The following is a 26777-nucleotide window of genomic DNA, read 5'->3' as shown; positions in this document are numbered from 1 at the left end:
TTTTGCAACTAAATATGAGTTTAAGAGATTTGCAGATTATTACATTCTGTTTTTATTCACATTTTACACAACGTCGACTTTTTCTGTTTTGGGGTTGTATAACTAGAGTTTAGACTAATAGTGGCAAAATATTGGGCAATTTGTCTGCGACCCGCCAGTGGACCGCCAGAGAACCGATGAGCTAAATGCCAGCGGACCGCCAGCTATGCCCCCAATGGACCGACAGTGGTCCGCCAGCCTCTTGCTATCTGGGTACCTTCCATCAGTGAGCTACTGTGCTAGCAAGCTTTTATTTTGAAATGTTCCTGTCTCCCATCGGTAAATAGAGACCGGAAGGGAGCTTCTTAGCAAGTTGTTATTTGCTCGTACTGCGGCAAATGTCAAAAGGGTTTGTGCCTTTTTTCCAGCTTGTCATATGATATAACATTACTATATCTATCTAATATTTTAAACGATTTTGATGTGATTATAAAGTTTAATCATCAGTAGTTAGATGTTTTGATACTTCTTTGTTATTGCATGGTTATAACCCTGTTGGCAGAGCATTAGTTTTTCCCAAGACATTTGTGAAGCAACTAACAAACATTAGCCTGTCAGCTAGCTAGCTAGCTAAGGCGCCTCTTGCTAAATGTTACAGAGAATCAGCTATCAGAGTCTGCAAGGTTAGCAGTGCCTTTGTTGTTTGTTTAGATCTACATTGTTGACGTTCCATTTTAAACGAGTTACTATTTAGGTACACAGATACTGTTGTCGTTACTTAACTACGGACAGTACAGGTATGTTAGTTTAGCTAACTTTCTGACTAATCTTACTTCAGATTGAGCTCATTTTAACGTTAAAAAGTAATCTAACGTTAACGTTAAACATTAGAAGCTAGTCATCTAAACTGGGGTTAGTCCCAGAGGTAAATTGTACTGGACAAACGTTAACATTATCTTTCCAACGGCAAATGACGTTTGTAGAAATTAAGTTAGACTTAACTAAAGCTACTAAACCCTCATCATGGACAAACTTTTATCTTTAAACAGTGCAATAACAGTTCTGGCAGTCTGCGTAGGTCTCCCCAGCTGTGATGAATGCTCTGAAGCTTTGGTTAGCTAGTAGGCCTGCTATTAGAAAACAGCCCAACAACCACCAGGGCAACGATATTCAACACTTCGCCAGTAAGGCAGTATATGGCAGTGATGGCAATGTTTAACTTGGTACAGCTGCGAATTATTCGAGAATACATGTTCGCCAAACCGTAAATCAACTTGGTGGCTCGGTAGACAGATCCAGTGAGGTGAAACTATTGTTTTGTTGACAAAACATTTCATGTACACTCGTGGTAAACATAGAATTGTTGACAAGTTAAAAGAGTGTATAATGCGAGTGTTCTGTCATGTGCTATGTTGTCATGCTCTTAGCCAGTTGCTGATAGGCCAGACTAGTTTTTCGTTTTCATCTCCCTGCTAGTCACATGTTCACATTTCCTTGCATCAACAGTACGTGCCTGGAGAAGGTCAGAACTCCCACACAACACAACCTCTACAGAATTGAAGGTAAACAGAATCTGTTATGCTCTGTGATTTTTCAGGCTATTTTATGAGTTTGATGTTGCTGTTGTTATAAAGCCACAATAACGCATTCAAGTTTTTCTCTGGAACTTGCCTGGAAATGCAGATACATTCACTTTACAGTTACCTCATGAGGATAACTTAGTGATTCCTGTGGGAGGTTTATGGTAAATACAGACTTGCAGAGTACAGTTTATATGAATATAACTGTACAAATATAAATAAACTATATCCTGATGAATGGACATTATGTATCTGTAACGTTTGTGTATATGCGAACAATGAGAACCTATGGTATTCTCACAGCGTCCTGGTTTGTTTATCCTCGGGAACTTACTGTTCCATGTTTGTAGTAATACATCAGAAGTCTTCCTCCAACTACTCTGTGACTGGGGCGGAAATGGTGCAGAAACAACAGAAAATATCTTCCAGTGCACTCTAAAAAAATAAAACTGTTTTTCAAGTTGGCATGAATTATGATTAATTGAAACAACGTATGGATGCTTCAGATATCAGTCATGAAATATGTATTATGCTTATGTTGAGTGTCATGACCTAAAGAACTTATTTAGTTCTTATATTTAACTTATTTAATATTTAGTTCTTACCTGAAAAACATTAAAGGAGCATATCATGACATTGACACAGTTCCCATACTGTGGCTAGTGGTGCAATAGTACAGGTGATAATTTATCATGGGTTGGATAATGTCGAATGCATCCTTGAATGAATTTCCCAAACTGGTGTAACTGAATAAGATCTCCTGTTCACATTTTCAGAATAAGTGTAGCCTGTGGTTGAATGAAAGATGGCGACTGAGAAGGTGGGAAACGGAACTGGAGTAGCTTATGACAAGAAGGAGGAGGACGATGTCAGGTACTGCCTTCCAATCACAAAGATCCCTTTGCACAATTGTACATATTTGCAAGGCCTAGTTAGTTACCAAATAACATAAGATGTGATGGTGCCATGTTACAACATTTGATCCAAAATGACGCCCAGTAGGCTAGATATAGGCTAACTGGTCTAACCCACGTCCATTGAATTGTGCTAAGCTAGGCTAACAGTGTCAGACAGGGTTATTGCAGGCACAGAGAAGTATGTATCCTCTTATGTAACTCTGTGATGCATGGCAAATAACCTAATTTCATAAAAGGTTGGTGTGTTCCTTCAAACAGTATTGTGGGCAAATAATCTTACTTTTCCTTTTCTACTACAGGCCAGATGACCTGTCTGAGCTGCTGGCTGCAGGCACCAAGGATATCCATGAGAAAGCAGAGAACAACCAGTTTGTCAAAGATTTCCTGAGAGGCCGGATTCGCAAAGAGCTCTTTAAGGTCTGCCTTACTGACACCGGCAGCTTGATCTGTTGTCAGTCCACACTGTATTGACTTGAAATTCCTTCTAGAGATGCATAAGCTGATCTGAAATGAGTTGGGTGCCTGTGATCTATAGACATGTTGGCCTATTTCTCTATGCAAAGGCTGTCTAAGAACCAATTAGAAGACGTACCAATGAATATTCCAGTTCCGATCCGATTTAACATACAGTCTGATTTACCACATCGAATGCAAAAAAAAAAAAACGGCACAGTGTCGACCCGGCTTCAACTGTCTGGCTTTGTGTTTGTGCTGCGTTTGTTTGACCAATGTATGTTCCTGGCAGGCACTCTATTCTATTTGTGTTATATGTAGAAGTTTTATCGAGCAAAGGATGCACAAATGCACCAAATGTGCACTTTGTTAGGGGGGGGGGCACCACTTTGCCCTCATTAATATTTGCATGATTCATGATTGAAAGCATTGTGGGAGTTTGGGCCACCTGTGAAGTGAGCCTCAGATCACCAATACTTTATAAATCTAAATATATCTTGACTACCCTGTCTTCTAAATCCCACTCGCCTTTGCCTTATTACCTTTCATCAGATCAATAAAATAAAATAAATCAAGTAAATTTGAGTTTGGGACATTTGACATTTTCAGATAATGACATGAGTTGATCAGTTCAGGTTTAAACAAGCAATTCACTAGTAATATGACCATTCTTTTGTTATATGTTTGCTATGACACTCTGTTTACATAGTGTATAAGGGAGTAATAAGAGCTGTCAGTGTCTGTCATGCTCTTACACAACAGGTCAGCTGTCTAGCCACTAATAGAAACAGTTTCGGAAGCGGCAGCAATCTTTCTTCCTGATGGTAAACCCTGACGTCTGATCATGTGTTTTCCTTACAGCTGGGGGCAGTTGCCTTGTATTTCACTTACACAGCCCTGGAAGAGGAGATCGAGAAGAACAAAGACCATCCCCAGTTTGCTCCACTTTACTTCCCCACAGAGCTGCACCGGCATGAAGCCTTGGCCAGGGATCTGGAGTACTTCTATGGTCCAGACTGGCAGAACGTGGTCAGCTGCTCCCCTGCCGCACAGCACTATGTGGACCGCATCCACGAGGTGGGCCAGTCAGACCCTGTTCTGCTGGTAGCCCACTCATATACCCGCTACATGGGTGACCTGTCAGGTGGGCAGGTGCTCAAGAAAGTGGCACAGCGGGCGCTGAAGTTGCCAGCCACAGGGGAAGGGCTGGAGTTCTACCACTTTGAAGGGATCCACAGTGCCAAGGCCTTCAAACAGCTGTATCGTAGCCGGATGAATGAGCTTGACCTAGATGCTGCTACCAAGGAGAAGATAGTGCAGGAGGCTGTTCATGCCTTCCACTTCAACATTGAGGTAACAGACAGTTTATACAGTGTATACAGTGGCCTTGACAGGAATGCAAACAGCTCGCTTCTCGGCCCCTCGTTTAATTCACGTCAATTTGGGTGACTTATGTAAATCATGCAGATCCGAAGAGTTTTTTAGTTTTTTTTTCGGGGGTGGGGGTGTTGGTCTGAGAGGCTCTGTCAGGGATGCAACAGCGTGCTTTTCTGCGAGTTGCGTTTTTCATGTCATCTACCACAGGCTACTAGATGAACCAGAGCAATGTTTCCCATATGGGCCTGCTGGTCAAATGTCCGGTGCTTCTGTCACTCAGCTAAGAAAATATAGGCTACACTCACTCCGTTATTGCACCACTAGGCTAGGCCTACCTACTTATCTTACCTCCGCAGTAGATCTACTTCAGCTTGAAGTTTTAACACGCAACTAAGCGGTCATGTTACTCTCTTTTTTCACCACACGTGTTTGCATCCCTGCCTTGAAATAGGCCTAGTGTTTGAAAAAGTTGGTAAATTAATGGCTTGGAAATCATTGTTACAAATATGGCCTACCAAATATCCCATGAGAAGATAAAATCAGATTACAGTGAACTTGACTAAAGTAGATGTAAAGTTTTTTCGGATGGTCTAATTTCAGAATTAGATATAATATAAGTCTGTAGTATAAGTCTGTGTGCTTCTCTCTCTGTGCGAACATTTGTGTGCATAGGTGTTTGAGGAGATGGAAGAAATTGGGAAAACTTTGAAGGATGAGGTGATGGACGCAGGCATGCCCGCTCACGGAGCTATGGATGGAGACATAAATAAATGCCCCTACTATGCTGCTAAAATGGGTAAGTATGGACGTAGACAGCTAAACAAACTGGTCTGTAACCTGATGAAAGACAGTTGGTCACACTACTAAAATCTACAGAGCCTACAGGGCAGAAAAGGGATTTACCAATGATGATGTGCTTATTAATGGCAACTCAGTTCTGACACTTGATTGTCTGATTTAGTGTGTTGGAATTTGTTGTCTATTGATAATGTAACAAATGATGATTTGCTTGTCACAGTAGAGATGTCATGGTAGCCTTGAAAGAACAAACAAATGATATATGGAATTAAATGATAAATCAAGAAAATAATAGCATCTTGTGTGTTTTCTACAAGTTTAAATTCTTCTGCCAGTGACGTGGCCATAGTAGGGAGGTGGTGGACAGGTTTGGCATTAGTAGAAATAGTATCATACAGATTCTATACTGGGTGTTTGAATGCATTGTGTTAGTGAACTGAAGTTGTGAATCTGATCTGTTTATTTTTTCCTCAGCGGCCAGTGGTGGGTCAGCGTACGCCTGTCAGATGGCCATGTCCGTCCTCCGACATCCAACCGGCCAGGTCCTACTGGCGGCCTGGGTTGCTGCTTTGGCCGGATTGGCAGCCTGGTACCTCATGTGATCCCATCTATACCAAGTAGGAATGCTGCAGGGAATTGGGAGAAGAGCTTTTCAATGAAGATTGCAGAAGGGCAGGAAGAGTAGGGGCTGGCAGCTCAGTTGAGATGAAATCCCCCCCACACCCCTTTATGGATGACTTCCTCTCCTCCAAATCATCTCTTGCTCTTCTCTAAGTCCTTTAGTTCCCCGAGGTCCGTCCTGTGAACTTGCATCATTGAGTGTGCTGTTCTGCCCTACCACTCTACTATTATCTCCCAGTGTCCACATGGAGGACGCTCATTGTACTCTTGCCACAAATCAGTGTTGTATACGGTTAAACAAACAAACAAAAAAAAACAACAATCTTGGGTGGATAATGGATTGTTGTCTGGCCAGAAGTGGGAAGTGAATGGGTATAAAACATCATTACTGAGAATGACAACGGACAAAGTGATGAGTTGAAATTTGCTGTAATGTAAATACACACAACACAAGTATGATTTTGGTTTGTGAACTGGCTATTGAAGAGGCCATGGGATGGAGTTTGATGGTGTTATGTTCCTTGCAACCCTATATCAATTTGATGCACAAGTTAAGAATAATTTTTAGACAGGTCGTATCATCTGTCATCTGCAATAAGTAGATGAACGCCTCATCCCTCCCTGCCGAGCTGCAGGATTGCACTTGTATCAGTCACTCCAAGGCTCCCACTCTTGGGTGTGAGTCAAGCGTCCATTCACCACAACTCAGTTAAGTCAGTTACCTTCTTAATTAATTGAAGCAATGTCTGTATTCCTTACGTTGTCATTTGATAACATGTTCAATTTATTGACCAATGGTTGGTCTACTGGTTAAACCCCTGACTATGCCATAATGATACCTCATATAAGGTTAATGAAACTAACTTTGCATTGTTGGTGGTTTTATACCTACTAATTAGATTCAGAGGTCACTTGAATGCAAATATATACTGGTATGCAGTTAAAAATGGGCCCCAGCACAATAAAGTAAGATACTGCCATACATTAGTTAAGTACTTAATTAGGAAATCATTCAGTAGTCCTGCCAGGCAGTTGCATAGACAGGTAGAATGTGTGGCTTGAAATACTGCTAAGGCTATGGTTGGCTTTTTTGTCTTGTCCACAGCAGTTAATAGTCTGCATGTGGGGTCTTTGCCTTAGCAATAACTTGTGTGAATGATTTTGAAGGTGCAGCACTAGCTGCTAAGAATACCAGTTGCAATGTATTATGGCATTAGTTATGGTATGTTAGATGCAAATTTAGATTAAGTCCTTGTTTCTTTAATTTCAAACCTTAGGCCAAGCTGTGGAACAGCATTGCATTTTTCATTGGTTCAAAGCTTTGGTATGACAACGTGTTGTGCACATTGGTTACTTAATGCTAGCACGTATCTTAGAATTTTGGGAACAGTGTGGACCGTCCAAGGGCAGACAGAGCCCATGAACTCCATCAGTATTAAATATAGCAATTCATCAAGACTGAAGAATGCTTGTATCACAGTCAGCTTCATAACAACTGTGGTTTGTGAAGAAACACATTGTTTGCCTCCATTGCACAGGCCAGCAAATAAGGCGCATAAGTAAAACCACATTCCCTAGTGCCACAGCATTAGGATTCATTGTCAGATTGAAACAATTTACATATGACCTGCTGTATGTGTGCCTGCTTGAGAACGGTTGAGCTGCTGTTCAATAATCTAATCCATCCAAATTGTGCAATCTATCCAGCATCATCAGTGACAAAGTTAATGCCAGTTTAATGCTAGCTAACAGTTAGCTAGCTATCAGTATACTTGTGAAATAAACTGTGCTAAGAGTCCATTGTCTGTCTGTCTCTCTTTACATTAAATACTTCAGTTTGTTGGAAATGTTAATCCATCCATTTGATGGGAAGATAGTATACCAGTCTTGATGTGAAATTGTTTGAAGATGAAGACAGGACCATGCATTTCTTCAGTTATTTTTCCATGTAATGTTTAATATTAGGCCACCTAAGACACATTTTCTACAGACATTATAGCACTTTAAACAGCAATCTATGTACAGATTTTGCATGGCAGAACAAGTGGAGAAAACTGGGAAGCCTAAATGGTCAAGAAGAAACAAACTGTAGTTTCCTGCCATTCATGTGCATTTGAGATGCCTGACAAATCCATCTTTGAGAACTTCTCATCACCAGAATTCATACACAACTAAACTGACCAGAGTTTCCATGTTGCCAAGATTTGAGGGTGTGAGTAGATTTTTGTGCAGACTGCACAGCTGAAAGGTACTGGGCAGCGCCTTCTGTTGAGCAGCACAAATCGAAGGCACATGTCCTGTACGTTTGTTTTTGTGCCCAGTTTACACTGCTCTGAATAAAGAAGTCCATTATTGTATAGGTGTCCTCTTCAATAGTCATCGGATTTCTTTTGCATCGGATTAGATTTACCATGGCTACAGGTAATCAATTTCTTAAACATTAACTGTGTTCTTCCACTTTATGTTATCCATGGATTTAGGCCATCCTTGACATTTATGCCTTGATTAGTTACACTTCCAGATTGACAAAGAATGTTTCACCTGCACCTGCTAAGGGATTCCTTTGGGATATTGGAGCACTCTTCTACAGGTAGTAGATGAGGGAGAGTCTCTCTGCAGATACTGTGTGTGTGACTGCTTGTCAGCTTTTCACTAGGTCCTTGCAACTGGTCTCCACCGGAGCCATTCTTCCTGGTTGTGTCCATGTGGCAGACGCTTCTCCATTCCTTCGTCACATAGCCCCTAGTTCCCTGTCCATCTCTTTCCTGCACAGAAATAAATAGTTAGAAACACAGTGGATCACTTTTTATGGAGGGGTCTTAGGACGATCCTGTCAGGAACAGGCAATTGCTTTGGCTGTTTGATTGCACCCACCAAAATGACATCTTGAAATGACCTACCAGTTTATCTGGCCACGAGTTTAGATAGACAAATCTTTCAACCTTCCTGGCAGAGAACTTGGGCTGATTATACCGATGGTGCAAAAAACAACTTTTTTCCTTCACTTAGTCCTGCCCTGACACTCTACCACTGCGAAATCTTAATAGACAGGTAACAGTAATTCCATTCGTCTAATAATGATGGTGTCTGATCTGCATGTTTGAGTCCTTTACCTGCTGTGGTGTTGGTGACTCCATTGACTGTCCCCTCGACATCGGTCTCATCCTCTGCATAGCTTGTAAGAAGAGCTCTTTGTCTGTCTGTCAGCATCCTATCCATCAGCACAAAAAAAAAAATTGAACAGTAGTACATATTCACTAAATTGATTCACTATCTGCTTGGAGGTCTAAACACACCATGGCACATTAGTTTTAAAAACTTCTGAAATCTGAAAGTATATTACTAGTATGTAGTCATACAAAGATAAGCCTTCAAATCAAAGATATTTAACCTCAATTCATAACGTTCTTACTTGGGAATCTTTATCTTGATGTGAACGTAGTGATCTCCATATCCATAGCCACTGACCCGTGAAATGCCTTTCCCAGATAGAAGAATACGCTGGTCTGTTTGAATACCAGCTGGGATCTGTATGAGAGTATGACCATTAGGACTGTTCAAGTAGCAAGAACTTTCATCAAATAACCACAATAATTTCATTAGAAATTATTCCCCCAGAAAGCTAGGAAAGAAAAAACATTCATAGTCTGGACTAACTTATTTGTGACTACAGGAAATAACATTTCAGAACTAGCCTGCAAGAGTAATTCCAAGGGCACAGAGGAAAAATATTTACTGTGTAGATTTTTGTCAGTAACGTTTACAGGATTATACAGTGAGAAGCTTCCGACTGAAGATTTTCTTACCGTTAGGTTGAGGGTCTCGTAAAGTCCCTGTGCCCGTACTGTGCCCCCAAGGATGGCCTGAGCCACTGACACCAGCACATCAGAGTGGATGTCAGCCCCATCCCGCCTGAAAACCGGACTCTTCTGGACCTAAATGACACACCAGGATACCACATAGTTATGACTATCTGTTCTATAACTGTCTGATCACATTCACTATAGCTATGAAGAAAAACTAATGATGCACATGAGTCAATACAACGCATTCCAACTAAAAATACAAGCAGTCTCAAGACAAAAACAGAAAGCATTTGAGGTATAGTCAAGTTATAGTTAATCTTGAATAAAGGTTAAAAGATTGACTTTGAGACTCACCTTGAATGTGATAAATATTTCCTTCTGCCCAACTGGCATCCGAACTGTCTGCCCATCCTCAATGCCTGTGAACACACAGAGTTACAGTTAGACTTGTATGCATATTCCTTTGCTCCATGTCCTAGTCCATTCAAAAAAACATTTTCTACACAGGATACATCCCGCATGTGACTTAATGAAAAGACAAATGGTACAGGCACATTGCACTTTTAAAATGTCTCAGCCCTGTTTTCACAATGAAGACCAATATTTGGGAACATAAGACAACAGTATTTGGTTTCTGGGTTAGAAGACTATTATAATAGATTTGATAGATTACATTAGACTTACTTCGTCATAATGCATAATTGCTATCATATTATATTAGATTATATTATATCATACAATAGAATTTACAAATAGCTTAATTGTCAAAAGACAAACATGTGTAGGTACCTGCTGGCACAGGCACCATAACTGTGCGTTTCTGTTTGGTCTGCCCTGTCCCTTGGCAAGACCTACACGGTGAAGAAATGACAGATCCCCGTCCACCACATCGCCGGCACGTAGAACGCATCACAAATGGCCCTGTGTTCACCGTTTCCTTTGAGAGTGACAAACATACAGGTATCCATTTACCTCCGTGTATGCATTCATCTACATCACATATTTAACTGAAAACAGTTTCTTGATGATCTGGGCTAGTTGAGATCATTTGCCATTTGCATCTTTTAACAATTTTTGCATTTAGTTTAGTAGCGCAAACCTTTTATTCAATATACAGTTTATGGCATTTGACCTACCATGCCAGTGCCATTGCAGCTGTGGCAGTGCTGAACTTGACTGCCAGGTTCATGCCCTTTGCCATCACAGCGCTGGCAGGTGCCATCAATGGCCACAGTAATTTCCTTGTTCACACCTTTGGCAGCTTGGGTGAATGTCAGCTCCATCACATACTGGAAGTAGACACAGAACATCGTAGTTATATCACACTAATTAATCTACCACAAATTCAGTTCAGGCCAGTGTTACAATATGCATTCACAAACAATGTCCTTGACTGAATATCAGTGCCTTAATACATATCCTGCACTGCCTGTCTGACCTCCTGTGGACGATTAAAAATGGTGTTGTCTCCAAAGATGTCTCCAAATCCCCGTGCTCCAGAGAATTCTCCAAAGATCTTTCTGAAAAGCTCCTCAGGGTCCACGCTGCTACCCCCTCCACTCCAGTACTGCTGCTGGCCGCCTCCTGCTTGTCCTGGGTCAAATCCAGCTGATCCGTATGTGTCATACTGTTTCCTCCTGCCCTCATCACTCAAGATCTGCACACACACAGCAAAACTACAAGTCTGTATTTCAACTAGGTCACTCTGAGCATGCTCAATACTGGTCACAGGGTCATAACTCACCTCAACTGAAACTGTTATGCTTGACCACACACACACACACAATACAATCAAAGTAATTTCTGACCCGGTTAAAATGGGGCTTAATGAAATACCACAGGTATATAAAGAACACAAGATGTCTACTTTGCATGCTCATAGAGAGGCTAATCGTACTCAATGAAACCTGCAGTCATTCATATCTGAGCATTTCCACAGAAATGAGAATATGTTAGTTTCACTAACTGTTACACCTCAAAATCTCAGTGACATTACACATTGATTCACCCCCATGTCATTTGACTGAAAGGTTGTTAGATGATAGTGCTGATCAGACCTCATAAGCTTCAGCAAGTTGTGCAAACTTCTCCTTAGCTTGAGGGTCTTCTTTATTGGTGTCAGGATGGTACTTCTTGGCCATCTACAAGAGGATATACATTTCATAAACACGGTTTTCAAGAGATGGCATAAATAGATAGAAACTGGTGTTGAATGAAGTGTAAGAAAAAAAAAAATTACATTTAGGAAATGTTTTAGATTATGTGTTGAGCTGGAGGGTAAGTACCTGGTAGTAGGCCTTTTTAATTTCTTTCTGGGTCGCGGTGCGAGGAACCCCAAGGATCTGGTAGAAGTCCTGTTTCCCTTGAGCCCAACAGCTTGTGTGGAAGGACGATGAGCAAATGGCATTATGGGGCCTCACTCCTGTGGGTGCAAGCCATCAGGTAAAACACATCAACTCAGTGTTTAGTCCCTATTGCTATACTCATGGGCCAATTGTCATAAAGTATCGTCACCTCACCACCATCTTGCATAGGAACATCCCAGATGTCTGAATTGACAAATCAATGAACAATGACCCTGCGATCTGTAAGGGCAAACCTACTGGCCAAAAAACAGTCACACACTCTGACATTTGTTGGGACTATCTTTAGCTTTTAATACAGCTCCCTTTTGCTATGGCGTTGTTTTGACGACCTTGTGTGAGATCACATTTATTTTGCTAAAGAGTTTCAATGGGTTTAAGGCCAGGACTCTGTGGTGGCCAGTTTATGTGTGAAAATGGTTCATCGTGCTCCCTGGATCATTCTTCCATAATCTGAGCCCAATGACTTCTGGCATTGTTATCCTGGAATATAGTACATAGGAATATAGAAGTTTTCAAATGCCTTGTGTGTGTGGAAATGCACCAATCATGCATAGTGTCTACTGTAAATGCCTCTGGACGCAGTGATATAATCTGAGGTGGTATCAATCTTTTCATAATGCTGGCATGGGCGCATTCCAGGGCATCGACACCAGGATTCATCTGTCTCAAACTGTGAAAGAGTGGTTCAGGGAGGATGGGGAATCATTTCCACACATTAATTGGCAACTATAGAGTTCTGACCTTAACACCACTGGGACTTTGGTATGTGCTGGAGACTTTCCGCAGTATCCCATGTGAAGGGCCACTAGGCCCTCTGCTTGTTTTGTCTGCTGGTCTTCAGGTGCTTCAAGAGCTAACGAGCTGATGAGCTGCACCTGAGGGCAGGTTAAAAGGGATGTTGCCTCTCCCCTTAGGAGGGCCATTCTTACTGTGGGTTTTGGACATGCAACACTGCACTCAGACACATTACAAACACACAACATCCATGCATTACTGATGACTGACTTTGACCCACCTCGCACGGTTTGTTTGTTTGTTTGTTATTTGATTAATTTGGTTAATAAATCCATATTTTAGTTAGATCCAACCTCTCGACTCCCTCTTTTGTTGTGGCCTTACCCCTAGGTCATAACACCCATCACTGAGGAATCTTGGCACAAAATTCATGCAACTGAGGACAAAAACAAATATTGTGAGGTTGCATAAGGTTGTGGAAACAATGCCATGGTGCATGAATGGTCGCTATTATCATAGCGAAATACCACCCTATGAAATGTCAGTGTGCTACGTTTTGGCCAGGCAGTGTGTATATGGTGTAACGTAATGTAATGCTACACTACTGTAGTATTAGCCAAGAACAAAAAGACAGGGAGTCTGAATTGACATGTCTTGAGAATACTGACCCTGCACAAAAACAAGATCGTTAGCTAACGTATTACTTTATAGCCTAATATGCTAATCCAAACCTGATCACGTCAAAGTTTCACATTCATCTGACAGTATCAGGCTGACACATTGTAACCTCATCAAGCACAGACTCCAGCGCTGAGCACAAAACCAACCCACCAGAATGACTCACCCTAAGTAAATAAATACATGTCAAACGACATGAGAGTCAGCTCACGCCAATCGTATTACATACTGAAAGAGGAGGCAAGTGATTAACGTAAAGTATCCACAGTATTTCAACCACTTCTCGCGTTATATCGACAAGCCGAAGGCTGACACTTTGAGAACCTGTTTGCATGTTAGCTAGCTGGCTGGGTGACCCATAAACTCCACTCTGAGGTTAACGTTACATTAGCCTACATCACATGTTCAAGCTAGCAATAAGGGGCAGCTAGTTGGTCACATTTCAGTTCTGAACTTGATAGGCCTACTATCGTGACCGTAATCTACATTCACCGATGATGCAGCCAAATATCAACGTTGCTCACTTCAAGTATCACACTTATAAAAATGTAATACTAAAATATAGAGGTTCTTGCTTGTCAGCTGGCTGTCTTGGCCATGTCTCACCTGGCAACCCCGTCAATGTCAACCCTTTAGTGGTCCCCTCAGCTATGATGGGGCATCTTGTCCATAGTTGCCGTCCTCCTACATTTGACACAGCCCGACTAGCTTCAATAGAACGGCAACTGAGGACAGACACAGGCCGCCGGTGGCCCGTCGACACTGAAAACGATATCCAACGTGAGGTGCATCGGGCCGCCGTGGACGCCATCATTTCGCCGTGCAAGCCTCTCGGTGTTCTCTGCGCATGTTCTCAACCCAACGCATGCGTAAATGGTTGACGATGTAAACCTCAAGAGCTGGTGGAGTGTGAACCAGACAGTGTTGATAGTACAATATCAAGAGAGAGGGAATCGTCAGAAGTTATGGCTGGATAATAAAGCAAAGGGTAAATTAAATGTAAATATACATTGAAAATAAGCCCTTAAGTGGTGTATTCAGCTGTTCCTCCGTGGTTATTTACAGATTTATCCATTCCAAGTATTAGATAGATAGATAGATAGATAGATACTTTATTGATCCCCAGGGGAAATTCAAGGTCTCAGCAGCATACATACAACACAAACATACAACAATTTTTTTTAACAGCAGAAAGAGTAATTAAAGTATATAATATAAAAACACAACTAAGCAATAAGGACAGTAGAAGATAAAGAATTTAAATATACTAAAATACAAATTATACTAACTAACACTTAATACAATATATACACATATACTAAAATACAAATTACAAAAATACAAATTATACTAACTAACACTTAATCTAAATCAATTCTAATTCATATTAATTCTAATATGCATATGTGCTAATGTGCTAATATAGCACGCAAACAGTGAGGCATAAAGACAGTGGTACAAGTGGCTAGTGGACAGACAGTACCAAACATGGAGGGGGTGAAGAGGCAGACAGCCTATGCAGAGAAGTCTATCTCTCCTCTTCCCTTAAGTGAGGCATTGAACAGTTCAATGGCCCTGGGAACAAATGATTTTCTTAGTCTGTCCGTTGTGCAAGGCAGTGAGCGAAGTCTCCAGCTGATCAGGCTCTTCTGCAATAGTGCTGTGGAGTGGGTGACACTCATTGTCCAAGGTGTTGATCAGTTTGTTCAGGGTCCTTTTGTCTGATAGTGAAGTGATGCACTCCAGTTCAGCTCACACTACAGAGCCAGCTTTCCTTACCAGCCTGTCAATTCGCCCTGCGTCCTTCTTCCTTGTGCTTCCTCCCCAACACACTGCATAGAAGAGGACGCTGGCAACAACAGACTGGTAGAACATCCTGAGGAGCTTACTGCACACATTGAAGGACCGCAGCCTCCTCGGGAAGTACAGCCTGCTCTGCCCTTTCTTGTAGAGTGCATCAGTGTTGGCTGATCAGTCCAGTTTATTGTCCAGGTGGAGAGGTGGTGCATAAGTATTGCATTAGGCCTTACTGTACTGACAGTATCTTTTGTCACTATAGGGAGGTATAGGCTATTGGAGCCAGCCACTTCCAAGTAGGCTACATCTCGCTGCAGCCCGCGGGAAGTCTGGATAATTGAAACATTTTGAATAATAGGATAGCCTATCATACACAATCTTGATGTGCATTAAGTGTGATTTCTTTGTGTCCCTCTTTGGGCTCACATAATCATATCACACAAATCATATCTACAGATGACTACCCTTTCCACTGATAAAACAATAAGCAAATTGTGTCTTTGCTCCCACCCCCATACATAAGACATACGACCAAGTTACAAACCTGCCAGACAACATGGGATGATAAACCTGGCCACAACTTCAGAGAATACGAATGGCATGATTGTTACAATTATTTTCTTTCCCTACATGTTTTCCTTTGAATCAGAAAGTTTGAGAACCCTTACTAAAGGATTTCCCACAGCTGCCAATCAACAACCAAGCATTTACCATCTAAAACAAAATCCTCAACAAAGCAACTTTTGGGCATTTCACTGGGTTTAGCAATTAGGCACCTTCCTTTATCAGAGTTTCATTGAATTAGGCCCAGGGCACCTCCAGAAAGCTACCTATACCAGACCCACCCCCTTCACACTCATAGTCGCCAACAAATACCAAAAAAAAATCTTAGATCATTCCACTTCGATGCTGTGTCCGGTTATGATCCGATCAGCAACATAAGCAGACAAATTGCAAGCCTCTTGATGCAGGCACCCACTCCACTACTGTGGCCGTTTATGATCCGATCAGCAACATCTGCCCGTCACGTCAGTTGATTTTGTGAAATGACCGCAAGATGTCGCCAGAGTTAAGCCCTTCACAGAGCCGTATCTGGCCCTTCAACTTTAAAATCAGCGTCATTTTGTGACATTTACCAAAGTGCTTCGTTATTGTGGGAAACTGTATAATTATTATACTAATTATTAACAGGCTGATCGTGTTAACTATATGATGCTTCGTTTTAGCCTGTGTGCTCATGTGAGAAACATGAGCACACAGGGTCAGCCGGAACCCAAGAAATAGCACGTGATTTGTAGTCGGGACATATTTATGAACGGAATCAATGTTTCTGTTTTGGATTTCAAAAGGTGTCAAGGAAAATGTATTCAACTGGCACTGAGAGTCTGCTGAAACAGGCCAGGTAGGCTATGCCTTGTTTAGTTTAAATTGTGAATGTTAAAGAGGACACTTCTTACAGCAAATTAGATACATTTAGTTTACTTCTTATATTTTAGGAGGCTAACTGGATGTCACCAAGTATATTAGGCTACCCCATGACAGTAGCTGGAAAATAACATTTGACCTACTTGCAAAATATGTTTATGATGCCCTTCAGTTGATGTCACTGGTGTCACTTTGTTTTGGGCAGAGAAATACAAGACGAGGAGCTTCAGAAGTTTTATGGTCGCATTTCAAAACTACTCAACACCAACAGAGATTTTGGAAACGAAACCATCGACTCTCTTCAGAGGCTCAACTTGATTGTTTCAGCAACGAAATATGCGAAGACGTAAGTTTTACAAAGTGCTGGTATAAGATTAGCTTCCCCTGTCTTCGGCGTCATTTGCCCAAATTATAGGGAAGTAAGTTAATTTGTGAACGTCTGTTGTTATTCTAGACTCCCATCAGACCTCAAGAAGAAGCTGCAGATGTTGTTGGTTTCCAAGGCACATCCGGAGCAGATTCAGGTCCTCTTCTCGTCTGTTCTTCGGGAGAGCCTTCCCCTGAGCATCCAGGACCTCTCTGCCGGACTAGCAGAGGACGTCAAATCCAGCAGCTATGTTGCAGCTGTTGTTCTTTCGCAGGTAACGTTAACCCTTTTCGTTGTTAGTAGCCTATGCATGCGCGTAATGTGCACCTGTTTTAATAATTTGTGTCCATACGTAGGTTGCTTGTAAAGATGATGTGGCCCCTGTCTGTCTGCATATGCTGAAATGCATGGAAGCCCGCCAAACCGACGGGCAAATATGTAAACACACGCTTCCCATTCTCACCAAGCTTATCAGCTACTCTCCAGAGATTCTCACTGAGGGTAAGCAACATAAACACCAATTCACCCTTTTCTATTTGGAATCCACTTTAACAGTAGTTCATTGTTCAGTGTGAATGCAGAAACGACACATATTTCAGATGCATAGGACATTGTAGCTATTCTAGATGTTTCTTGATATGTGTATGCTTCTGTGATTTGGAACACAGTTAAAACAACTAATGCAAGCTTACTGTCCAACAGATCAGGTAAATCTGGTGAGCCGGAAGCTGGTCGACTGGTTGAGGTATGCCAGCATTCAGCAGGGAGCCACCATGTCTTCTGGTAGCTTTTTCAGTGGACCGAGAACACGACAGGTAAAGTAGTGTCTAGAGACCCCTCTCTTGGCCTCCTGTCTGTTCATTCAGATTAATTACTACTGAACAAAAGCACTTTTCAATTTTTTTGTGTTCCCAGTTACGTACTAACTCAGTAACTGTCCACAAACTGCATTTAACCATTACCTGTCCACACACAAACCTGAACTCGAACCCCCAACACTCACCTCACTCAACCCCATTCCTTACAGCTGTGTCAGACCACTTGGACTCTTAACTCAATTTCCCTAAATGGAAGAAAAAACACTCTGAAAAATAGGTCTTCACTGGAAGTTATTCAAAATGATGCGTCTTCAAAATAATTAAATGTGTATGTATCAGAGGGAAATAATTAACCGTATGTTAACGTCTGCTGGCCACCAGCCTGTTCCGGTGACAGAGGTGGACGGTGCAGTGGCAGGGGACTTCTTCACCGTGCTGTGTGTGGGTCGGAGCTTCGGGGAGGACCAGTGGATGAACATGTATGCCTTCTCCATGATCAGGAAGTGGCTGCTCACCTACGACACCGAAGGAACCTCTGGTGGAGAGTCAGGTAGATGAACTTTACTTTCATGTGTTCTATTGGAACTTATGGTCTCCTTTGATCGCAGTTGGGGAAGATTTCAATTGTTTTATTTAAGTATACATTTACGTGAAAGAAAAATAATTCAGTTGGATTTTTATCTTTGCTAGCCCACCTTAGTCCAATTCAGATCATGCTGTCACAGGTACAAGGTAAGCTGCAGAACATAAGCCGTCCGCCCCCAGTGTGCCGTTCTTCTCGCCATCAAGGCTTCAATAACATTCTAAAATTGGGCCTCTGATCATTACTTTTTTAATCAAGGGCTACAAATGGGCTGAATAAAAAAATGCATGTGTGTACATGCATGCCACACCCTATTTGCAATTATCTTAATTGTCTTCATAATAATGTCTCAGGTTTTGAATTGCATCTTGATCCTGTGACGTTGTTAATGGTAGAGATACTGTATGTGGAGGTTTTGGACACATAAGGCCTCACCTCATGTTTGTTTCACCTTTTATATGGAGCTGGCTGATCATAATAATTCTTAAGTTGCCTATTTAGCAATCAGACTAAAGACATAAGACTCACTACCACTAGGTGTCCAGCCTTGAATCCCTCAGAAGAAGTTGCAGCTTAACTCTGTGGGATGGTAGATGTTCAAAGGCAAGACAGTTAGGATGCTGACACAAACACAAACTCACATGGGTGCACAAACACATGTACGTACACACACACACACACACACACACACACACACACAGATAAGTACAAACAGCAGGGAGGGTGAATGACAAGGGGGGTTTCTTGCTTTGAGCAGATGACCGGTCGGAGGTGGACAGCTCAGTAGTGTCCATGGTCTCAGCCACATCTTCGTCCAGCAGGCTCCTGCCCCCGAAGGAGAGGCTCCGGGAGAAGGCCTTTGAGTACTGCCACCGGCTCATTGAACAGAGTGACCGCAGTGAGTCACGCCTTATCCCTTATCCCACCGTATCCCTTGCTGATATTGTTTATTGTATACATATGCATACTGTTGCTTGCAACATGATCAATTAGCTGAGTGAGAATGTCCCCTCCTGTGAATGCAGATGTACAGCAGGTTGCTGTGAGCTGTTGTTAAGTATTTTAATGGCAGTGAGGGTATTTATGTTTTATCAGAGCTCTCTCATATCGTAAATGTGATCATTTGTGCTTATTGCAGAGGCGATAAAAAGGACTGACACAGAACTTCAGAAAGCGGTATGAAGTGTTCTAATGTGACTTTTCTGCATTTATTCTTTATACTAATGTCAGATGTGAGATTACTGTGGAACTTTCTATTACATAGAACTTAAAATAAAATATAGTATGAAAGGATAAAAGAAGACCCACTAAGGTGTCATTGGAATAATATGGTATAGAAACTAAGAATGGATTTAATGATGCTTAGAGTGTCATTTACAATAAGCTTGGCACTCCTCAGTTTAACATCAATCAAGGTCTACACAAAAAGAATATCCAGTTTATATTCAATGGAGAATGCTTACCAAGGTTTCTCACAAATATCATCCTGCTTTCTCAGTGCATAGTGGAGGCAGTCACCATCATGGATATCATCTGTAAAGAAGACCCATCGTACGTGTACCGTGCCTTCCCCAGCGTGAAGGCCCTCTACGGCCGCATAAGTGCCGAGCTGGCTTATGCCCGAGTCCTAATCCCCATCGCCCAGTTCTACCTCAACCACAGTAAGTGCTCCACGCCAGTCTCCAGGTCAAATCACTGCTCCACCTTTGAGCAGCCTTTTGCATAATAGAGCATATTTTTGCTTTACTTCTGCCGCTTTTAATGACTATCTAATGATGTACAGTATACAAGGAATTCATTTTGCATTTGTCAAGAACATTTATTCATTATTCATTATAACTGTTTTATATTAGATAGATAGATAGATAGATAGATAGATAGATAGATAGATAGATGATAGATACTTTATTGATCCCCAAGGGGAAATTCAAGGCTATTCAATATTCAATATTGTTAGTATCAGTGAAGCCAGATGGTAATGCCTTATCACATGTAACAAAAAGGTCTATGTTTATAACGACTGATTTGGCTCATACAGTGCATCTTTGGCAAATACAAATAATGCTTAATCAGGCAATAGTTTCATGAGAACGTACATGTGTAAAAATGAGGTGCCCAATTGAGATGTGTGGTTTTTAGGTGAGATGGCAGCAGTGGACTCGGAGGTGGTGTTCAGACAGCTCTTCTCTCGCTTCCCATCTGAGCTGTTCAATGAACCAGCGCTGGCATACGAATTGGTCCAGTTCTGCAGAGCCAACATAGCTGTGCTCAAGGACGGAGTTTCACTGTACAGGCAGAGTTTTCCCAACCTGTTTAAGGTAAGTGCAGGGTACATGGGTCATTACACCTTTTGTAGCGGGGCCTAAATACCTCATACAGTTGAATAACAGAGTTTGGTGACATGAATTAGATGCCTGACCTTAGCAAATTCTATCTGAAAAATTAGACATTTTCCAACTTATAACCACATAGAATGTTCTGTTCCAGATTGCAGCAATATGGACTTAGCTTGCATATATTTTCATATATTATTTACACAGTTTAAAGCAACACAATGTGCCCTAACTTTAATGATGGGCAAAGTGCAAAGTCTAACTAAAGCTAATTTAATAGCGAGGCAAAAAAATTCACTAACTTACTAACACTAACTTCTTGCCTCTCTGACTATTATCATGGATAGGAGCATGGGCCTTTTTTTCCCTCGTTTTTTGAAGGGGAATTCCTGCATTTTGAAGGGGAATTCCTGCATTTTGTTACTTTATAATTTGTGCAGTAACAGTCTGCACAAACAGTAACAGTCGACATAGATCAGGGGTGCCAAACATAAGGCCTGGGGGCCTGATCAGGCCTGCCAGCAGGTTTCATACGGCCTCCCAGATGTTTTAGGTAGGAAGGGAAAATTAGAAAAAAGATATTCAAAAAGATATGCACTACAAACCATCCTCAGGATGGAAGAAGCGGGAAAACTAACATGGAAGTAGAGCATTTCAAGAGAGAAAGAGCAGTATATGACAGCAGTACATTATTTGTACTTGAATGCTCATAAGTGATATCATCAAATAACACTCTGATACCCATGCAGACAAATGACCATGAAATGACCATGAAATGACCATGAAATGACGGCCCCCCACGAGGTCTCATTCCAACAAATCCGGCCCACTACCTAATGAGTTTGACACCCCTGACGCACAGTAGATGCTTGGATACGTTAGATGTTTGGGAGCACTGAAACTTTTTTTAAGAATATTCACTTGACTTCTTGTGTTGCTTCTCCTCCCCCTGCATCAGTTCTTGGCCTGGAACAGCCCTGCCCTCATCTCTGACTACATGGAGCTGCTGCCCTCACTGATGAGCCCGAACACAGCTGTGGAAATCCTCCACTCCCTGCTGGACCTGCCATGCCTGGCCGCCACACTGGACCTTCAGCTGAGGTAAGGATAATTCAATACAAGCAATACAAGTATGCAAGCTGCCTGCTGGAAATTCAAGTTAGCAGTCAGACTGTAAACCTCCAGGTCCCCTGAGTTATAGAGGTTCAAATCAAACACCTGGCAATCATAGACTGTATATAGTCTATGCTGGCAATCAAGTAACTGTTATACAGTAATTTTCTGTGTGTTAGCGACATTGTGTGTAAACTGCAGGACTGTGTTTAAGGCCAATTAAAAAAGACTAAACCATGTATGACCACACCCGTGTATTATCCGTAGTGCCCAGTAGCCCAACGAATTAGAATCAGTTCAGTGTTTTGCTCAGAAAGAAGAAGGATAGCTGTAATTGTGCAAAATTAATGTATAAACCTCAGTTAATAGGTGGGGAATTATGGTAATTGACCATGTACACACAGTCAAAAGTGAAGCCACTGGAAGAAACTAAAACTGACTGGAATTTTACCAAGTATGGACCATTCTTTGTGGACCTGGCCAATTTTATATTTCCATGCATGCTCTGGCTCAGAATGGGATGGCTGTGAATATTGCTGACTGTTTTTTTTTTATAGTCAACAGGACATTGTAAACATGGATAGTCAGCTTTGAGTGGTTTGAAACCTTGTTTTGTCTCTTTAAATCTTGGAACAGGGGTACATCCCATTCCCAAAGCCAACAGACGTTACAGGGAGATCTGTGTTGAAATTCTCAGTGTAATAACAGCAGCACGAAGATAAACAGTCTGGAGGAAATATTTTTGCAGAGACCTGTGACCTAAGGCAGGGTTGGCTTGCTCAAACGGTGTCAGTCTGCATGTCTTACTCAAAGCATACTAACTTGTTTCTTACCAGCAGACTCTTCCATTAGCCAATCCTTTATTCAGGCTGTGTTATTTTTATGGAGATATTACAAAATATATTTCCTCCTGTAACTCAACCCAGATGTGTTGGTAGCATAACCAAGGGTATTGCTATAAGACTGATATAAGCTTGTATAACTGTGTTGTGCCTGACTGGCCGCGGCTTATACATTGATTTTTCAAAATTGATTCAGCTATGAGGTTAATACACGGGTGCAGTTAATATGGTATTAATAGGTTTTTTTTCCCTTTTAACTTGCATAAAACACTGTCCTGCGGCTTATACACAATGCGGCTAATACACAGGAAATTACTGTAAGCACTTGCCTGGACTCGAAACCGCAACTTGCAGTATCATCGGATTGGGAGACAAGTGCACTAGCAAGGGAGCTAAAAACCCATGGGTGCTAGCATCTCTTACTAGCATGTCTCTTAAGGCGGCGAGAAGGAGGTTTACTTAACGAGCATACGTGCTGTCGTAACAGCTGGATACCGTTATACTCATCCATTGGGCATGGCACTAAATTAAAAACTAAGTTTGTTTCAATCAAAAGACTGAGTGGTTCGGCTGGTGGTGCTCTATGCAGGTCGGCCACCTACCAGGCCTCTGAACGTGTGCTGTGGGACCATGGCTCCAAGATCGCCAGCGCTCTGGAGGTCTTCAGGCAGCCATCTTACAGAGGCCTGTTTCTGTATATCCTCCGGCCTGAGGCTGGCTCCGGGGACACCATAGACAGGTGAGTACTATCTGTGAGAACATTTTCAAGGAGGTCTTTAAAGATCCCATGCTGTTTTCAAATATGGCTCACAGTTTTTTGCAAATCTCACACAGAGGTCAAGCTTGTGAATATAGTGTTAAGATTGTTATTATTACTATGTATCGGTCCTGTAGGCATTTTAGCTATTGGCCTAGATGCTGGTAAAATGACACTATTACTGTCACTGCTTGTATTTGGTGCTCTTGGTGAAAGGGTTTGCTTGTGTGCCACAGATTAAACATGCTCCATGAGGTCCTGTCTGAAATGGCTGCAAGTCCGCGTGTCATGCAGTGTGCCCAAGTTGTCCCTGTGTTACTTCACGTCTTCTTCAATAACGTCACTGAGGTAAATGGCAGCCATTGCATTATTGTTTTTAATATTACCATATAATATATACCAGAAAACATAAAACATATGTGTAAACATAAAATAAGTAGATTTGCTTGATGCCTCCCTTTAGTTTGCTGATCAGAAGCTGACAAACCAGCTTACCCTGGTCTTGCTGGAAAGAAGCAGCCTGCTCTACAACATCAATCAATTTAAAATAGAGCTATTCAGGTAAGTGTCTGGTGAGAGAGCAGGGATTGTGTTCTAGTCATGAATGACATATTGTATCTTATTCAATAAATATAATTATACTTAATGCCTAGGAAAATACTCATTCCTTAACCCCAAATAAGTGCTGGTTTCAATGCTCAAACACACCCCCCAGTCTTTAAAATTATGATTAGTTCATATTATTCCAAATCAGTGAGTTCATGTCTAATCACTACCAGTGGCTAGAGGTTGTTTTGTCTAAATGTTGATCAAGGGGGGGATTATCAAAAAATGAACATTGTTTAATTGTCATGGAAGTGAGTATATAGTCACTGAATTCTTCTCAAAGTTTGTTTTGACAAAATGATTGACATAGACCTTAGGTGTCTGGGAATGCTGAACTTGAATATATTGGCACTGCTATTGTCATGCAATCTTCTCAGTGGGATGTGGTGAGTGTCAGTAGACTAATCTGTCTGTCTCTAAGTCTCTCTCTCCCTCTCCCGCTAAAGGGTCTTCAGCACTCATATTCGTGCCTTGTGCAAGCTCCACCCTTCTCTCATTGTTGACCAGTGCCGGGAGCTGCTGGACTTTGCTGGGAGCACGGCCAACATCTACAGCAAGGAGGAGCTCTACACCAATGTGGTGAGTTCAAGGGAGGACAAAGCTCCTCATCAAAGCTCCTCTGCTGCCTCTAGTGGTCGGATGCTCAGGACTGACGTGGATGGATTGTTGACTAAACAGGATTTCTCAATCCCCAAATTCAGTTATGGACAGAAACCCTGGGGCATATTTGAGAAACCTGTCAAGCTGGTTTTCTTTTTATTAGCAATAATGCCATGAAGTTATATCAAATCAACATTAGTGTGTGTGTGTGTGTGTGTGCGTGTGTGTGTGTGGCTATCCAGGTGTGGCTCATCGGTGAATACCTGTCAGTGGCACACGACCCACGCTGCTCTGTGGAGCTCATCACTTCGTTCTTTGAGAGCTTGGAGGCGGTGCTCTTCGAGATCTCACAGGTTCGCCAGTCGGCCAGCCCGCCCTCCTACCCGCCACACGTCCTCACCACCCTCATGACCACGTTGGCCAAGCTCGCCTCCCGCAGCCAGGACCTCATCCCCAGGTACATGTGAAGGAGCGGTGTCCCGTTCCTCTCCTCACTTATCCTGCTTCCATTTTTGTATATGAGTCTTTATTGTCCTATAAGGATATTCTTTTTCACATATATCATTGTTACATTCCATGCAGGATGTACACAGCCTCATACATATAACGTATAACATATAACATATAAAAAAAAAAAAAGCAAAAAGGTGGACAATGCAGACAACATAAAACACAAAAGAATAGGGGGAATGGGTAATTGTCACAGGAGTTTGTTAAGTGCAGTGATTGCTGAGGGTATAAAACCTTTCTTATAGTGCGCTTTTTTCCAGTCCAGGGCTCTGTATCTGTGGCCAGATGGGAGTAGGGTGAAGAACCGGTTCAGGGGATGGTCAGGGCTGCTTACTATGGTGCGTGCAAGGCGTGTGGTGGCTGTGTCATTTGCATCAGTGAGGCTGGGGGTGGGAAGCTGTATTATCTTGGATGCTAAGTGTGAGATTTTAATGAGTTTGTTCTTGCTGGTGACATTTAGTATGGTGAAGAAACAGGGGGAGCAATAGAGTAAAAGGGGTTGGATGATGCTAACACTGAGTCTTCTCCTGTCTAGCTGTCTAGACATGGCACTGTGGGTCGTTGCAGTTTTATGCAATGGCCAGGGCTTGTACATTTATTCTTGGCCAGGGCTCACTTGGAAAAGAGATGTCTCACTGTGATTACCCTAGTTAAACAAAGGATAAATAAAAAAATAAATGCATACATACATATACATACATCGTATACCATTATGGTGGTTGTGGAGGTTGTTTTTATGGCAGAACACTTTCTGAAAAGTTCAGAGATAATTACTAGAAGCGCACAGAGTGGCCACACAAAACAGGTAGAATGCTCTGAAAAACAAAATGGTTGCAGTGCTTCTTCTCTAGGCGACAGCATATTTCCTCTTTGTGATCAACTGCCAGTGGATACATTAGCTATGTGGTAAGTATGTAGACCACCCCCCTGGACACTTTAAAACACGTGCTAGCGAGAGACGTTACAGTAGCATCCATGGGTGGGCGTGGGGGAGCAGCAGTCATGTCACCGACTAACACTTGGTCAAGTTCGGGTCAATTTGGATGGAAGCATCTGCTAAATATCAGTCAGCTTTAGCTTTTAACCCATGGGTTTCAGCCTCCATGCTAGCACCTAGCACCCACCCCTCTGAGTCTAAGGGGCTGCACGTTTGCGGGTTCGAGCTTTAGGCTAAAGCAGGGGTGCAGGAGGCACGGGGGATGTGGGGGATATGTCCCCCGCAGTGCTGAAGAGACAGCCGTCGTCCCCTTCACTTTTGATAAGGGAAAAAAGCCTTATAGGTACGCTAAATAAATAATAACATATAGGATTTGCGCTAACTATGTAAAACTCCCCATTAACAACATCACATCACTAACCACAGCCATCTACAATACTGTAAGACTGCACAATCTCATATTCACTCTGTTGGATATCTGAAGCCAGTTTGTCTACTAACAATCATAAAATAATCCAGGCTACTTGCTTAGCATAAATCATTTATCATCATCTTTATTTGAGGCAGGCTGGTATTCGAGGCAGGCTTTTTTAAATATTTCTAACCTGCATTTAGACATGCGTTTCGTTTGGAGCGGCATACCGGTAGGCTATCAAAAGCATTTTCGGTTTGGTTTGGGATTTAATTTACTTTTGGACTGAATGATTATATTGCTAAATGTTGGGACTGATGGGCACTGAAATCCGGGAGATATTTGATGGTTCATTGTTAAGTTTCAT

The 26777-nt window shown here is 42.0% G+C and overlaps 3 protein-coding genes across 6 annotated transcripts in view; 2 read left to right on the top strand and 1 right to left on the bottom strand.

Annotated features, from left to right (window-relative positions):
• Positions 1–311: 311 nt before the first annotated feature.
• hmox2b (heme oxygenase 2b) lies at positions 312–7523 on the top strand. 3 transcript variants are annotated; one of them, XM_048245447.1, is made up of 7 exons: positions 312–388; positions 1486–1541; positions 2336–2432; positions 2776–2893; positions 3791–4282; positions 4979–5102; positions 5579–7523. In XM_048245447.1, the coding sequence occupies exons 3-7, from the start codon at positions 2365–2367 to the stop codon at positions 5704–5706; spliced, it is 930 nt and encodes a 309-aa protein (XP_048101404.1). In that variant the 5' UTR covers positions 312–388; positions 1486–1541; positions 2336–2364; the 3' UTR covers positions 5707–7523. The 3 variants fall into 3 exon arrangements, with proteins under 3 accessions (XP_048101404.1, XP_048101405.1, XP_048101406.1); XM_048245448.1 differs by lacking the exon at positions 312–388 and adding an exon at positions 408–662; XM_048245449.1 differs by lacking the exon at positions 312–388 and adding an exon at positions 720–776.
• Positions 7524–7652: 129 nt separating this feature from the next.
• On the bottom strand, positions 7653–14182 carry dnaja3a (DnaJ heat shock protein family (Hsp40) member A3a). Its single transcript, XM_048245445.1, has 11 exons — positions 13917–14182; positions 11817–11953; positions 11589–11672; positions 10970–11188; positions 10668–10820; positions 10321–10468; positions 9886–9950; positions 9532–9660; positions 9138–9253; positions 8839–8936; positions 7653–8490 (listed from the first exon to the last, which is right to left on the bottom strand). The coding sequence occupies exons 1-11, from the start codon at positions 14122–14124 to the stop codon at positions 8468–8470; spliced, it is 1380 nt and encodes a 459-aa protein (XP_048101402.1). The 5' UTR covers positions 14125–14182; the 3' UTR covers positions 7653–8467.
• Positions 14183–16395: 2213 nt separating this feature from the next.
• Positions 16396–26777, top strand: part of ap5z1 (adaptor related protein complex 5 subunit zeta 1) — a 12863-nt gene continuing 2481 nt past the window's right edge. Inside the window, exons 1-17 of one of the 2 annotated variants that reach the window (XM_048245598.1) lie at positions 16396–16509; positions 16738–16878; positions 16987–17173; positions 17256–17400; positions 17602–17714; positions 18099–18267; positions 18408–18449; positions 19058–19198; positions 19439–19476; positions 19799–19961; positions 20440–20618; positions 21592–21734; positions 23178–23327; positions 23582–23693; positions 23809–23906; positions 24398–24530; positions 24794–25008. In XM_048245598.1, the coding sequence (XP_048101555.1) occupies positions 16469–16509; positions 16738–16878; positions 16987–17173; positions 17256–17400; positions 17602–17714; positions 18099–18267; positions 18408–18449; positions 19058–19198; positions 19439–19476; positions 19799–19961; positions 20440–20618; positions 21592–21734; positions 23178–23327; positions 23582–23693; positions 23809–23906; positions 24398–24530; positions 24794–25008 (2210 nt within the window). In that variant the 5' untranslated portion in view covers positions 16396–16468. The remainder of the gene's footprint in view (positions 16510–16737; positions 16879–16986; positions 17174–17255; positions 17401–17601; positions 17715–18098; positions 18268–18407; positions 18450–19057; positions 19199–19438; positions 19477–19798; positions 19962–20439; positions 20619–21591; positions 21735–23177; positions 23328–23581; positions 23694–23808; positions 23907–24397; positions 24531–24793; positions 25009–26777) is intronic. The other variant, XM_048245600.1, reaches the window with a different exon arrangement.

The sequence above is a fragment of the Alosa alosa genome, chromosome 6 (assembly GCF_017589495.1).
Source record: "Alosa alosa isolate M-15738 ecotype Scorff River chromosome 6, AALO_Geno_1.1, whole genome shotgun sequence".
Taxonomy (NCBI): Eukaryota; Metazoa; Chordata; class Actinopteri; order Clupeiformes; family Clupeidae; genus Alosa; species Alosa alosa.
This window is presented reverse-complemented; position numbering and strand designations above follow the sequence as displayed.

What these genes read in the sequence shown, in the direction of transcription:
- hmox2b (XM_048245447.1), top strand. Translation starts at nt 2,365, where the DNA reads ATGGCGACTGAGAAGGTGGGAAACGGAACTGGAGTAGCTTATGACAAG. An exon ending in TTCGCAAAGAGCTCTTTAAG is followed by an intron (nt 2,894 to 3,790) that starts GTCTGCCTTACT and finishes TTTTCCTTACAG; the next exon opens with CTGGGGGCAGTTGCCTTGTA. An exon ending in CCTTCCACTTCAACATTGAG is followed by an intron (nt 4,283 to 4,978) that starts GTAACAGACAGT and finishes TTGTGTGCATAG; the next exon opens with GTGTTTGAGGAGATGGAAGA.
- dnaja3a (XM_048245445.1), bottom strand. Translation starts at nt 14,124, where the DNA reads ATGATGGCGTCCACGGCGGCCCGATGCACCTCACGTTGGATATCGTTT. An exon ending in AAATATTTATCACATTCAAG is followed by an intron (nt 9,661 to 9,885) that starts GTGAGTCTCAAA and finishes TGTGTCATTTAG; the next exon opens with GTCCAGAAGAGTCCGGTTTT. An exon ending in ATCAAGATAAAGATTCCCAA is followed by an intron (nt 8,937 to 9,137) that starts GTAAGAACGTTA and finishes GCTGATGGATAG; the next exon opens with GATGCTGACAGACAGACAAA.